The sequence below is a fragment of the Manis pentadactyla genome, chromosome 10 (assembly GCF_030020395.1).
Source record: "Manis pentadactyla isolate mManPen7 chromosome 10, mManPen7.hap1, whole genome shotgun sequence".
In the NCBI taxonomy this organism is placed as follows: domain Eukaryota; kingdom Metazoa; phylum Chordata; class Mammalia; order Pholidota; family Manidae; genus Manis; species Manis pentadactyla.
The window spans coordinates 8,411,876-8,425,919 of record NC_080028.1 but is presented as its reverse complement, the minus strand read 5'-3'; the positions used below and the strand labels follow the sequence as shown (position 1 = coordinate 8,425,919).

The 14,044-nt window shown below is 50.9% G+C and overlaps 1 protein-coding gene across 1 annotated transcript in view; it reads left to right on the top strand.

The window, feature by feature from the left end:
- Positions 1 to 13,844, top strand: part of FAM83F (family with sequence similarity 83 member F) — a 28,827-nt gene extending 14,983 nt beyond the window's left edge. The window contains exons 2-5 of the mRNA XM_036931463.2: positions 5,119 to 5,286; positions 5,827 to 5,948; positions 6,656 to 7,347; positions 13,533 to 13,844. Coding sequence (XP_036787358.2) covers positions 5,119 to 5,286; positions 5,827 to 5,948; positions 6,656 to 7,347; positions 13,533 to 13,582 — 1,032 coding nt within the window. The 3' untranslated portion in view covers positions 13,583 to 13,844. The remainder of the gene's footprint in view (positions 1 to 5,118; positions 5,287 to 5,826; positions 5,949 to 6,655; positions 7,348 to 13,532) is intronic.
- The last annotated feature ends 200 nt before the right edge of the window (positions 13,845 to 14,044 follow it).

The following is a 14,044-nucleotide window of genomic DNA, read 5'->3' as shown; positions in this document are numbered from 1 at the left end:
CAGGAGCCTGCCGTGAGGAGGGGATGACTTTTCTCTCCTGATGAAATCTGTCTTTCTGGGTTCTGAGCCTGTGACGTCCTCCTTTTAAAACCTGATTTTCCATTCACACCGGGCGTCTTGAAGTTAGGTTTGGCACGGAGGACCGTGTGGCACATTAAACACCAGAGGCCAGATGCTGGGGAGCTGAATGTCAAGCAGTGCCCTCAGAGACCAAATTGGAGGGTAATTATCACTTCTCTGCAACGAGATTGCAGGAGTTAGTGAGCAATTGATTTTTTTTCCTACTACACATATTTCACTGTTTAATTGGTAATGACGCAGATGGCTGGCTCTCACTGGGGTGCTGCAGACCAAGCGTGCTGAAAGCAGGGTCCCAGCTGTGACCTGCAGCACACCGTCCGCCAGGTGGGGGTCAGGTGGGAGCCTGGGTGGCTGGCTTTTTCATTACAAAACAAAAGCAAGAATGAGTCCAGAAGCACTTCCATGAGCCAGATAAGCTCCCCAGCAATATACCAAATCGACTTTGAGCTGGACACTGCAGAGTTTAGAAATGAGCAAACAGTGGACTCTGGCCTCAGACAGCACTTAGGAGAGAAGATGTCAGGAGCCCTGCAAGGTAGTTGGAAGCCGAGTTCTGATGGAATGAAGCCTGAAGTGTCGTGCTAAAACCTCCATGATCCAGCTCCCACCCTACTGTACGTACCCTGTGCCTGCCCTGAACTGCTCCGGCTCAACTGTTTGTTTGTTTGTTTGTTTGTTTGTTTGTTTGTTTTGGACTTCAGGTGCAGGGCCAACTTTGAACCTCAGTTCATCATCAATACTCGGAAGGTCCCTCTTATTTTACTCTCTCCTTGCCCCCCATTCCTTTTTCCTTTTGCAGGCAGCCACGCTAATGTATTCAGTACATGTCCTTAGACACATCAGTATTCTTGAAAAACATGCAGTGTTATTTTATGTTTTTATTTACATAATTGATATTGCATTATACATTTTATTCTCTGACATTTTAAATCAAACTATTTTTTAAAAACTATACAAGTTCTGCATGTGGAACTAATTCACTGCTTCTGTCAGCTGCAAAGCAACTTATTCATTCCCCACATTTTCCTCATTGTCCCAAAGAAAGCTGCAGTGAATGTCTTTGTCCCCGCCCCCATAGACCTGGGCAGAGTCCAAGAGGTTCCCTGGGTACTTGGACAAGACTGGCATGGCTGGCTTGTCACTAGGCACATCCTTAAGTCTCCTGAGCTCTATCCATTGCTCTAGGGAATAGCTGCCCTGGTATTCCATCCCACCAGCCCTGAATGAGTGTTCCCCTTTCCTCATAGTCCAACATTTAGGATTATCCCACTTCCTAATTTTTAGTTAATCTTGGAGGTGTAAAGTGGTATCTCTCTTTTCATCTCTGCTTTAAGTTGAATTTTTCTGATTACTAATGAGGTCTGCTTTTCTTTATATACTTACTAGCCTTTATGGTGTCTCTCCTGGGAATTGCCTATTCATATCCTTTGCCCATTTTTCAAATTAGTTTTATATCTTTTTCTTGATGATTTGCAGGAATCTCTTGTATATTATTAATTCCTTTTGACTGTAGACATTGCAGCTATCTTCTGCATATCACCTGTCAGTTATCTTTGTCTGTGGCATCTTTCTTTGAACAGAAAATCCCTAATTTGTCAAATGCATTTTATTTACTTATTTATTGTCTTATGATTCTTACTTTTGGAATCGTAAGAAGTCCTTTCTTGCCTGTGTCATGAAGATATTTTCCTACATCTCATCAATTTCTTTATTAGTTGTACCTTTCATTTAGGTTATTTAAGTATTTAGCCTACCTGAAATTCACCTTTATATAAGGTCTGAGGTAGGGATCCGCTTTATTTTTCTCTACATTTTAAGCCAATTTCCCCAATAGAATCTACCAAATAGCATCCTTTCTCTACTGAGTTACAATCCTACCTCTGTTAGACTTAAAGTTTTACATATGTGTGTATGTATGTATTTGTTTCTGTCCATTTTATTCCATTGGTCTGTTTGTCAGTGTCTTCCTACCTCAATTCAGTGCCATAATTCTTATTACTATGGCTCTGCACTGTCTTGCTATCTGGTAGGACAAAGTGTCCCTTTTAATAACTTTTGTTTTTCAAAATTGACTTAACTATTGAAAATCTTTATTCTTCCTTACATCTTAGAAGTGTTTGCTGAACTTTCTTTGGAATTGAACTGGATTTTATTAATATGGAGAGAATTGGATTTTTTAAATATCAAGTCATATTAACCATGAACATGATTTATCTCATTTATTCACATAGTTTTAAATGTCCTGTAATAGAATTTTCAGAATTTCTTCACAAAGGTATTAATTCCTAAATACTCTGTACTTAAGTTGCAATTTTGAATGGATCTTTTCTTTTTCTTCCTTTCTTTCTTTCTTCCTAGTTGATTATTGCTGTAGTAAAAGAATGCTACCAGTTTTTGTAAGTTTTTCTCACATATAGCAATCTTGTTGAATTCTCCTATTAACTCTAATAGTTTTCCCCTGCATAGTTTTCCACTGGGTTTTCTATAAAAATGTCACCTTTAAATACTAGTAGTTTTATCTGTTCTAATCCTTTTATTTATTTTTCTTATCATATTGCATTGACCAAGACCTCCAATACTTTGTTGAACAGCAGGTGTTAGTGAGTATTCTTGATTTGCTCAAGACTTACAGGGAATACATCTAAAGTTTCTCTGTTAAGTATGTTTCATGTGGCTTTTTAGTAGATTGCCTTTATCAAGTTAAGGAAGGTTCATTCTATTCTTAGTTTTTTAAAATTTTAATCACAAATCATAAATTTGATCTAGTTTTATTAAATACTTTTTAAAACTTAATAAGGTATGATTTCCCTCCCTGACCCCATAAATGTTACAAATTAAAATGATGCACTTTCTGATGTTGAATCCTTACATTCCTCAGATAAACCTTATTGTACTATGCTATATTATGTTTAATGCACTTTCATTGCTTTTCTGTATCATTTTCATTTCATCAGTGTGTAAATGGTCCTCATAATCTTTTTACCATTTTTACTATTTCTTAAATAGTAAGAATTTTTTGAAAAGTATGTATGTCTGTAGTTGTTTCTTTTTTTACACTCAGTGTTTTATTAGCATCTCTGTTTTGTCAGCCTTGCTTTTTAAAGAACCAGTTTTTGGGTTAGTGTTTCTAAGATACCGTACAGAGGCCCATCTCTGTGAGCCAGTGTAATGCCATGAAATGAAGACTCTGGAGTCAGACAATACCAACTGTGTGACCTTGGACACATTACTTTGCCCCTTTGAATTTACTTCCTCATCTATAGAATGAGAATAACAATCCTTGTCATTGTGAGGATCAAGTTAGAAAATTTACCTAAAGCATCTGAGGCACATCAGAAGTGTTCAGGGCATGTTAATCCCTATCCTCAGTGCCTTTGTTTGTGCTTTTTTCCTGGAATGCCCACCTCCTAGGCTGCTTGCCCACGTGGCACCAGTCTTCAGATTAGAAAAAGGAATCTCTTGCTCAGACAGGCACATTTCCCACTCATCCCCTCAGCCCAGTGCCCATGTGCAGTGCACAACTTGCATACCTGTGCATGGAGTCCTGCCCACCTCCCTGCTCATTTCTCATGGTGCCCAAGGCTGCCCCATTCTTCAGGTTTCAGCTTCCTGAGTGAAGCTTTTCTTGCTCTTCCTTGGCTGGAAGTAATCAATCTCCCTCCCTCTGTCCCTCCTTCTCCCCACCTTTTGAACTCACATCACATGTCATTTGTGCATCTCTTAAGACATTTCTCTCATTTTACCTGTGTCTTAGTTATTTTGTGCAAATACCCCATCATTCCAACTGGATTAACCCCTTGAAGTTGGGGATTATAGTTTGTGTCCTCTCTCTACCTTTGGAGCTCAGTAAATGCTGCTTGTATGAATGGTTGAGTATTAAATGTAGGAGCTCAGAGGGCTTTAAATAATATTGTGTAAATGGTGGGGCGGAGGTCTTTAGAGGCAGAGGTAATGGGAGAGCACATGTATAAAGGTGGTGGTGATGGTGACAGTGATGATGATGGTGGTGGTGATGGACAGTACCACTTACTGGCTTACCATGTGCCAGGCACTGTGCCAAGTGCTTTCATGGTTTATCTCTTTAAGCCCTCACAACCCCTTGCACTGCCAGGTCAGCAGTGGAGTTGGTATACTAGGCCTGATCTGCCTGACTTCAGAGTTCATGCTTTTAGTTACAATGAGCAGTCTCCCTTGAACATATGGTAGTTACCATTTATTGAAGACTTACTACATACCAACCATTGTGTTTGATGATTTACAAATGTTATCTCTTATCCTGACAGCAAATGTATGAAGTGTAGGGTATCTCCACTTTCCAGATGAGGAAACAGGCATCAAGGTTAAGTGATCTGCCTAAGGTCATATAAATAAGAATTGAAATAACCAGATCTCTCTGACCCCAAAGCATGCCCTTTCCTCTGCATCATGGGCACAGTGCTGGGGGTCAGTATGAAACCCTGCTGCAGGAGTAGAGGTTTATGTAGGCAGTGACCTTGATTTGAGGACAGAGTGGAATGGCCTGGACACCTGGAGGCCAGGGGAGTCAGAGCTAACTGGAGCTCTGCCCAGATCTGCGCATAGATAAGCACGGGACTTTGCACAGCTGCAGGGCCATCAAAGTGCCCAGGCCTGCATAAAGTGTTGTTTGCAGATCTGCAGCTTAGGGAAAGGAATCCAATGCATGCCTCTTGGTGAGCCTCTTGTTTCCCAAGTACACCAGGACCAGCTCTCCTCAGCCGCCTCTGATACAGCTTTAGTAGGGCTGCTGGAAAAGCCCCAGGGTGGGGTGGCAGGCATCTGTCAAGGATAGAGTATGAGCAAGCCTAAAACCTCAGGTGTTTCTGAGAGCAGAGAGCCCATCCTCGGGGCCGAATATGCCCAGAGGTGTGTGGGGAGATGGAGAGCCCAGAAGCGGTGGAGATGGGGTTTTGACCCTTAGCCACCAGGTACCTCAGACCCAGCTGGTCCTCTCTGGGCCACGGGGTGTCTCTGTAGGTGTGCAGCCACCACATGCCTCTCTGGTCATGCCCCATCCAGGTCATTGCTGTGGTCATGGACGTCTTCAGTGATGGTGATATCTTCCAAGATATTGTGGATGCTGCCTCTAAGCGCCGGGTCCCAGTGTATATCATCCTGGATGAGGCAGGTGTGAAGTGTTTCCTGGAGATGTGTCAGGGCCTGGAGCTGACTGATTTCCGTATTCGGGTGAGTTGTACCCCTTGGGGATGGGGAGGGAGGGCAGGACATGAGGTGGAGACTGCCCCTGCCCCTTCCTCCACCTTCTCCCCAGTTCAGGGGCTCAGGTGAACGTCAAGATCTTGACCCCTTTCCCACTATCTAAAACCTTGCCTTATGAACTGATAACCCAAAATTACATGCCCAGCTTAAATTTTATCCCAAGGCTGCTGAGGCTAAGGAGGTAGCTCCAGCCCAGTCCTAGCGTGCTCAGCCTGTGGTGTCACTGTCAGGGTGGAAGCCAGGGCTGAGGTTCCCTTCTGGGGAGCTTTGAGAGCAGGCAGGAACCACCCTGGGCTTCTGCATGCCCAAAGTGAGATTTGCTGACTTCCTCCTGCCCTGCAGATGGGCTCCCACCTGCAAGGCCATAGAAAGCAGAACCTAGTACAGACAGGAACCAGCAGACAGGGTCCATGGACAGGAGGGCTTCTCCTCTGCCAGAGCAAAGACAGCTCAGAGCCTCACAGGCCCCCCGCCTGAGTGATGGTGCCTTTCTTCTCTCCTCAACAGAATATCCGTGTCCGCTCTGTGACAGGCGTTGGCTTCTGCATGCCTATGGGGAAGATCAAGGGGACCCTGTCATCGAAGTTCCTAATGGTAGATGGTGAAAAAGTAGCCACTGGATCTTACAGGTGAGTTAGGCTGGCTCAGAGAAGGGCCCATGAGGCCTTTATTCATGGCAACTAATGTTCACGTTCAGCAAGACGCTGGCTGGAACCTCCATAGCCATGAGCTTTGGAGGCATTGTCTGAGCCAACGGCAAAGAGGGGCTTCCTAGCCAGCCCTCTCCTCAGATCCTCTGGCTACTGGCATTCAGAAATAGGGTCAGCTCTTACTGGGCATTGAGCATTGCCTGCCTTTCATACTCCATAGCAACCAATGGCCTTTTTAGGTTAGTTGTGAGGTGGGACAGGTAGGAAGCAGGAGGCTGGCAGCACAAGTGTGCTTGTGCTGAACACTGAGCTAAATGGTTTATATACATTATTTCACCTGAGCCTCACAACAACCCTGTGCTATACACCTGCGAAGCCCCATTTTACAAGGCACCCAGGGTAGGAACCAGGTTTGAATCCAGGTCTGACGTCTCATGCCCTTGCCCTACACCCCCTGCCTGCTTTTGCATATGAGGCTAAGACCTAGAAAAAAGGGAAGATGTGGGTCAGCGCAGGCAGAACACCCCAGCACGAAGGCCAGGAAGCCCCTTCCACCAGGTGGCAAGACATCTAGCCTCACTGGTGGATCAGGTCGGGGCAGGAGCAGGGGTTTGTTGAGATGGGCTTGTCAAAGGGAGAGGCCCCAGGCCTGGGCACATGTGTGCTTTTCTGTCCCCATGTTTCAGGTTCACCTGGAGCTCTTCCTACATAGACAGGAACTTCCTCCTCCTCCTGACAGGACAGAACGTGGAGCCCTTCGATGTGGAGTTCCGGGAGCTATACGCCATCTCCGAGGAGGTGGACTTGTACCAGCAGCTCGGCTTGGCAGGAGGTGCCATCAGGCTCGGCGTCTACTCCTCCACTGTGGCTCGAAAGCTTATCAACCCCAAGTACGCCCTTGTGTCGGGCAGCCGCTGCCCACCGGGGGAGATGATGCGCTGGGCTGCCCGGCAGCAGCGGGAGGCCAGCGCCAGTCCAAAGGGGCAGGAAGAGGGCGGCAGAAGCGGTGAGTCAGCCAGGTGCCTGGAGAGCTTCCTGGATGACCTGGTCACACTAGAGCAGGTGCTTCCCCCCGTGGAGCCCGTTCCCTTGGGAGAGCCAGCTCGGAAGGATGGCAGGGTAGTCTCTCACCTGCGCATGGACCCGAAGCCCAAAGCCAGGGGGGCGCTGGCCCAAAATGGCAAAAGAGAAGCTGCCAATGGGGAGGCCAGTGTGGCCAAGGAGGGCAAGCGCTTTAGCAACAGGTTCTTCAGCCGCCGGGCCAAGAGGCCTGCAGCGCCCAACGGCACGGCCAACTCCCTCTCCACTGAGACCATCGCTGAAGTGGAGTTTATGATGGGGAAGAGGCCCAATGAGGCCTCCAGCACCAGCGTCTCAGGTGAGCCCTCCCTGCGTGGGCCCCATGCTCCACAGGCCTCTGGCCCTGTGGGGGAGCGCTGCCTGGTAGCAGTAGAAGTGCTCCTTGCTGGTGTGGAGCAGGCAGGAGCTCCGGAGGCACAGTCCTCTTCTGCTCTGACAGCCCCGTTCTGCTCGGGCCTTCCTCTACCTTGTGGCCTCGGGCCGGCCCCTGCAGGTCTGAGTGTCAGTTCCTTCTTCTCTAAAAGGGAAGAATGATGCCTGCCTTGCCCAGCTGTTCCCAGAATATAAAGTGCTCAGAACAGTGCTGGGCACAGGGTAGCCTGGGATCTATTACTACTACGAAAGGCTTGGAAAGTCTCTCCTTTGTAAATGAAGGAACAGGCACAGCGCAGCTGGGTGACATGGCTGAGCTTGATCCCTGCTTCTGAGTCTAAGGCTCGTTCTAGAAAACCTTGTTCCTTGCCAGATCACCTGTGGTCAGGATCTAACCTAGTCACACACACCCCACCCTCACCTGTGCCCCACCAATGTGCTCTGGCCCACGTTCCTCGTTTCTGCTGTAAATAGCTTGACTTGGTTCCTCCCTGTGTGTATTTGATGAGTGGAGTTTGCCATGCCCCTTCCTCTGGGGGGATTGTTCCTGGTAGTGGTATCTTTCTCGCTGCCTCTCTGGAGGCCCTGGCCTTGGTCCATTTCTCCTGAGCAGCCTCCAGTGTGGCCTTTCTGGAGGCTGGTGGTGACAGCAGGCTGCTGCTAGTGCCTTTTCTCATGCCAGCATCTCTGAATCAAAGTTCTGTGTTGGGATTTGTCTCTCCGAGGCTGTGGGGCTTTTTAACAGTGAGACCAGGCTCTCTAGCTGGTCGGGTGGGTGATGGCAGGGCCTTGCCCTGGGCAGCCTGAGCATTTCCAGGACTCCTGCATCTCCCACGGCTCCAGCTTTGGCTTAAGTGAGTGATCACCACCATCCGCCCCTCCACTGATCCCCAGCCCTCCTACAGAGCCAGTCACACTGCTTCTTAAAGGGAGGACAGGCCTGGGAGTCTGTGTGAATCTGAGCAGGGCAGGCGCGCCAGCACTCTCCCTCCTTTTGGCCCGGAAGCATTTACGGAGCGCCTCCCTGTGCTGTGTCCTTCTCTAAGTGCTCTCGCTCACTTGGCCCTCCTGGCTGCCAGAGGTGGCAGGTGGAAACTCAGAGAGGTGAACTAAGTGGCCCCAGGGTGCAGTAAGTGGTAGTGGGGCCGGAACTCAAACCTAGACCAGAGTGGGTGTCAGGGAGGGGCGGTTAGGCCCCGTCCCCTTTCCCGGGTCCCTGGCTTCCCCAACACCAGACGCTGCTGCTCTGCACCTCTTGTTTGGAAGAAGGGCTGCCGAGGTGAACACCTGGAAGGGAGGGGCGGGGCCAGCCCAACCACGAAACAGCCCCTCATCCCAAGTCCTGACTGGAGGTGAAGTGGAAGTGTCTCTTCCTAAAGCCCCTCGCTCTGAGGTATTGTTTCCATAGAAATGAAAGCTCATTGTCCTGTCCCTTCCCTCTGCCCTCCCTGAGTCTGTCAGCTTTGGGTTCCCTGCTTGGATGACAGCGGTTACAGCCACCACCGCTGCTATTCTCTGAGTGTTTGCACATCGTGCCCAGGAGCCAGCCAGGGAGACCTGCTGCACCGTGCGTGGGACACCAAGAGGGGTGTCTGGGAGAGAAGAGCCGAAGAGGTCCGGAGGGTCCAAGGGATGCCAGCAAGATCACCCTATTCCTTCTCCATCTGCTAGAAGCAGCAGAGGGGCCTCTGCCCACCTGGGGGCTTCCATTACCTGAGGACTGGAAATTCATTTCCCTGATGGGACCTTTCCTCTCCCTGCTGCTTGCTTCCCTCAGAGGCAGGGGCAGGAAGCAGGGACTCCTCTCCTCAAGGCCTTCTCAGTGGCTTCCAGCCTCCTAGATGTGTCACTGAAGCTGGGCTGCCTTGTGCTGCTTCTCGGCATCAGAAGCCAAGTCACTGGGACTCGGTGTCCCAGAGGGTCAGGTTCCTGACAACCTGGGGTGGGGCCCAAGGTTGGAACTAGTAATCCCAGCATGCCTGGAACTAGGAGGAATTCACATAGCTCTATCTCAGGGCCCCTGTCCAGGAGAAGGTTCCCTTTCCTACGGTGAACATTCAGAACATCAGAACAGACATTGCATGCACCTGAGCAACCAGGATTTGCCCCCTGTACTGTGGACACATCCTTTCACCTGCCCGGGGCTGTTTCCTGGACTAGAGGAAGAGCCAGGGAGGGTTTCTGAGGTCCCTCCAAGTTCTGATCTTAAGTGTCCTTTCTGTCTCTGCCACCCTCTTGTCAAGGGAGAGACTGGCTGATGACATGGTGGGTGAAAGACAGAAAAATGGAAAAGCGCAGTGCTGTAAAATTGCTTGAAGTATATAGTCAAACGGCATGCAAATTTTGCAAACCCAAGGGTGGCGCTTGAGTGAACCTTCAGGACTGCAGGACTGGGGGTTAGGGGAAGTTGGTGCTCCGCCTAGTGGTTTGAAGGCTCACAGCGCCCCCTACTGGCAGAAGCCGAGTGCCTTTTCCTTCCAGCTTTTCCCTCAGCTGAGACCTCGCCACTGCACTGGGTGCACATCCGTCCAGGAGCTCATGACGGGCCCTCTGGGGGCAGAGATCCCAACGTCAGAGAACAGCAGTCACTGGAGAGCTTTGTTAAAGCATAATAAGGAGTCCACTCCACTGGTCTGAGCTCAGGAATCTGCATTTTAAACAAGTGCCCTGAGTGTTTTCCCAGGCGGCGGCACTTGGTCCCCAGAGCAGCAGGTTACAGTGGCACTCAGATGGCCCTGCCCTCAGGGGGCTGCCAGACCAGGGGAGGAGGTTCCAGGTGATGTTCTGAAGCCCCTTCCAGTCTACCTGGGAAATAGCCAACACTCTTGAATACTGGTAGAAGGAAGAAAAGCACACTGTGGCCGAGCACCTGGCATGTGCTGGGTGGACATGGTGCTCAAGGCTTTCACGGAGAACTCACAGCCACCCCACTTGGTGACAGTGTTTCATGAATAAGACCCCAGAGGTGCAGAGAGGTGAGCTCCGTGTCCTTGGTCACACAGTGAGAGGGCAGCTTGGTCTCTTGCCTCCCAGTGCCTTAGCTGTCTCTGGAAGGTTAGGGTTGGCACCATTTTCCTACATCTTGAAAGACTGTGTGGGAAGCTAGAGGCCTGAATACATGGTTAACTCTCCTCCTGGCATCACACTAGCAGAGAGGAAGAGGAAGGTGGCTCTTTATACCCCAGAGTGCCTCTGGGTCTCTACCTTCCAAGGTCCCTGGGCCCACACTTTTCTCCCCAGAGTTCTGGGGTGAACTACACAACAGTTGCCTTTCTAGAACTCTTGAGGGTTCTCCTAATTCATGCATGGATGGGGCATCCTGGCTGGCACTGTGGTCTGGCTCCCAGTGCTGTGCCAGCCAGGTTCCTGGATTTGGGGACTTCAGGCTCACCTGTGTCATCCCAGGGGGGCTGGAAGTCTTGGATCCCTGGCCTAGAGATCTGGGCCCCTGCCCAGGATGGGAGGTTTGGGAACTGCTTCTGGAGTTGGAGCTCCATAAGAGACCTGTGGCCTCTAGTTCCAGGCTAAGTCTATGTAAGTGCTGTCTTGTCATGATGGAGTTCCGAAAATCAGTGTTGTTCCTGAGGAGCACGGGTCAAGCCCCAGGTGGTGTATGGAGGCTGCAGTGATGTGATAAACAGCACCATTACCAGCCAGTCCTGATCGTAGATGAGGGTAGTCAAGGAGCTGATCCCACTCAACTCTAGAGAAGAGACAGGCATCCATATTGCCATTGGCAGATGTTGTAATCCCTGCCCTCTGGTTTCTCTTGGGCCCAACTAGGGCTTACGTCACCACTAGGTGAGTGAGGGCATGTACATCACCCAACCAGCATCTATCGATGCCACCATTGTTGCGCTGTTGTTAGTATTGGTGTGCACCCTTAGGTAGCTTGCCACTGCCTGGTCATTCATTTTATTCAATATGTATCTGTGCAACATCTGCTGTGTGCCAGGCTCTGTTCTAAGTTCCTGACACAGCTGTGAACAAAACTAGCAATGTCCTTGCTCTTCCGGAGTGAATACCACACTGCAGAGAGATGGGCATGGAAGGCAATACCCTTTTATGGAGGGTGATTAGGAAGGCCTCTCTGACAGAGGGGCATTTGAGGCGAGACTTGAATAAGGGAGGGAGAGAGCCATGTGGACATCCAGGCAAAGAATCTTCCAGAAAAATCCTGCCAGCCAAAGCAGACTAGAACCAGATTAGTGGGGCTCTGCAGCCCTCACTGCAGCTGCCCTCCTCTACTTCCCACCCCTGCACTCAGCCTCATGCCAGTGTTAACAACCCCTGAAGTCTGACCTCCCATAAGCCTCCTTTGGGCCACCTGTGCTACACATGCTTTGCAAAAAAAAATATTGGGGGCTGTTTATGTATTCTTCCCTATTAATTGATCAGGTCTGATCCCCCTCAGAGTCTTGGTGAACACCCACATGTGGTAGGTGCCAGGTCAGCTTGCAGTGAAGAAATGATGGAACACAATTTTTCCTGAGATTGGCTTCTCTGTCAGAGGCATGGAGATGAATTCTGAGCAGAAAGGATCTCTCCAGGCTTTTCTCCAGCCTTAGAGTATGAGTGGGAGTGTGGGAAGCATGCCCAGGCCCTAGCCCTCCTCTCTGGAAAGGAGCAGGGGAGTTGCGGGGGCAGAGAGCAGGCTGGGAGGCCAGCTGCCCCCACGCCTCTGCCCTCCCCACTTCAGGACCTGGAGGCTGGTTTGCCTACCTGCCTGCACAATGCTGCTGCCCCCCGGGGGGTGCTCACTTCTGCTCAGTAGGCCAAGCAAATCTGCCAAGGAGAGGAAGGGGGCAGCAGCGTCCACTGCAGGAGTGACGGGGCATGGGACAGCGGCTGCAAGCACCTGGCCAGAGCCTCACCAGAGGCGGCCTCAGCACGACCCTGGAAGAGGAGCCCAGCTCCTTGGCCCTCGTTGCCCTTGGGCTGAGGCACAGCCATCCAGCTCCCACCACCTCCTCTAGGCTCTAAAAACCATCGTTCTGGCCTCCAGGGAGGCTCAGCTGAGTATGGAGTGAGTCCAAGGAACGAGTTCAGTCCAGCCCAGACAAGGTGCAGGGGTGAGGGGCTCTCCTGGGGCTGCCCAGTGTCTCCCTTGCTAATGGCCCAGGAGAGGAGGCAGCTGCCATCTTAATCCAATTCCCAGCTAATGTGATACAGACGGCAGTGTCCGTGCCTGAGAGACAACCCCGGCTGTGCAGAGGGGCTGGCCAGGCTGACAGCTCTGCCTGGGAGAAAGGCAGCCTGTGGTCCAGGGCGTGGACCCGACAGCCCACACCTCGGGGGGGTCATGTCTGGTGTCTGCCTTGAAGCTCCCTCTTTCCTCAATAGATCCCAGAGCAGGAGTCCAGCTAAAGAAGCCACCAGCCTCTGCTTGGGATTGTAAAGGGCAAGGAAATGGATGGAAGGGGCCAGGGAGAGGAGGGCCGGGCCTCTGGGCCTGGAGAGGAGCAGCTTTCTCTCCCCCTTCTTTCCCTTCAGTGTGTTCCTCCATCCTCTACCTTAAAACCCCAAGCGTGTGGTCCACACCATCGTGCCTGGCTCTCAGGTCAGCTTCTGACACCCTCCTGATGCCTGCACGATGGAAACGAGCTAAGATGGGATGTGGAAGAGCAGGAGCTGGTGCTGACTGGCTCAGAGCTGGTGGCCCACCACCCTCAGCTCTAAGATGGACTGATGATGCCTTCGCTCAGCATGGCCGCCTGGGAGGATCACCCGCGGGAGTGACTGGTTGTGCTTCCTAAGCTGTGAGGATGCATTCAATGTTAGCTCCTGGAGAACCGCCTCTCTTTAAAGTCGTTGATTGTAGTTGATTTGGGTTCTGGATTCTTCCCCTACCCCACTGAGGTCAGAAGATGGCAGGTCCCTCAGTGTCCCAACCAGTGGAGCTCTTGCTAAGACTACAACACAGGGAGCATCTTCTCTTACGCTTTCCTGGAGGCCCTACTAACCTGGTTTCCAGATCAGCAGTCTGGGAGGGGGACAGTGACCCCAGCCCCCACATTTGAGGCATAGACAGTACCCAGGAGAGTGGCTGGAAGCAAGTCGACTGAGCACCTCCCTTACATCCTTCCCTGCTTGTGTCCCTTATCTCCACAGGTAAAGCAAGTCCCAGTCCTGCCAAGACCAGCAATTGCGTGATTTCCTGAGCTGAGGAACAGTGCTGGGCAGGGCCTGCAGAAGCCCCCTGTCCTGTCCTGTCCTGTGGAGAACGCAAGTCGAACCCTGCAGCAGTTTGCCCTTCAGACCCCTGTTGGCCTCCACCCAGCAGCCTCCATCATGGCCCCAGGGACCTTGAATCCTAGATGTGAGAGTCTGCGGCATCTCAAGACAGTCACGTGTTGGCGAGATCGTCAGCGACCGGGCAGGGTCTCTCCTCCTTGTTTACATGAAGTGGAAGCTTGACTAGTGTCCGCTGTCCTTTGTGCCTAACTCCTCCCTCCATCGGGCTAGCCTCACCCTGCAGGTCCCCAGAGCGGGTGAACCCGTGTCTCTGTACCTTCATGCGATGGGGTCTCCAGGACAGCCCCAGCTCCATGACTTCTCCTTCCTTGGGCTTCCTGGTGCTTCTGGTTCCCCCAGGAGGTTTGGTGGAGTAAAAGGGAAGAGGA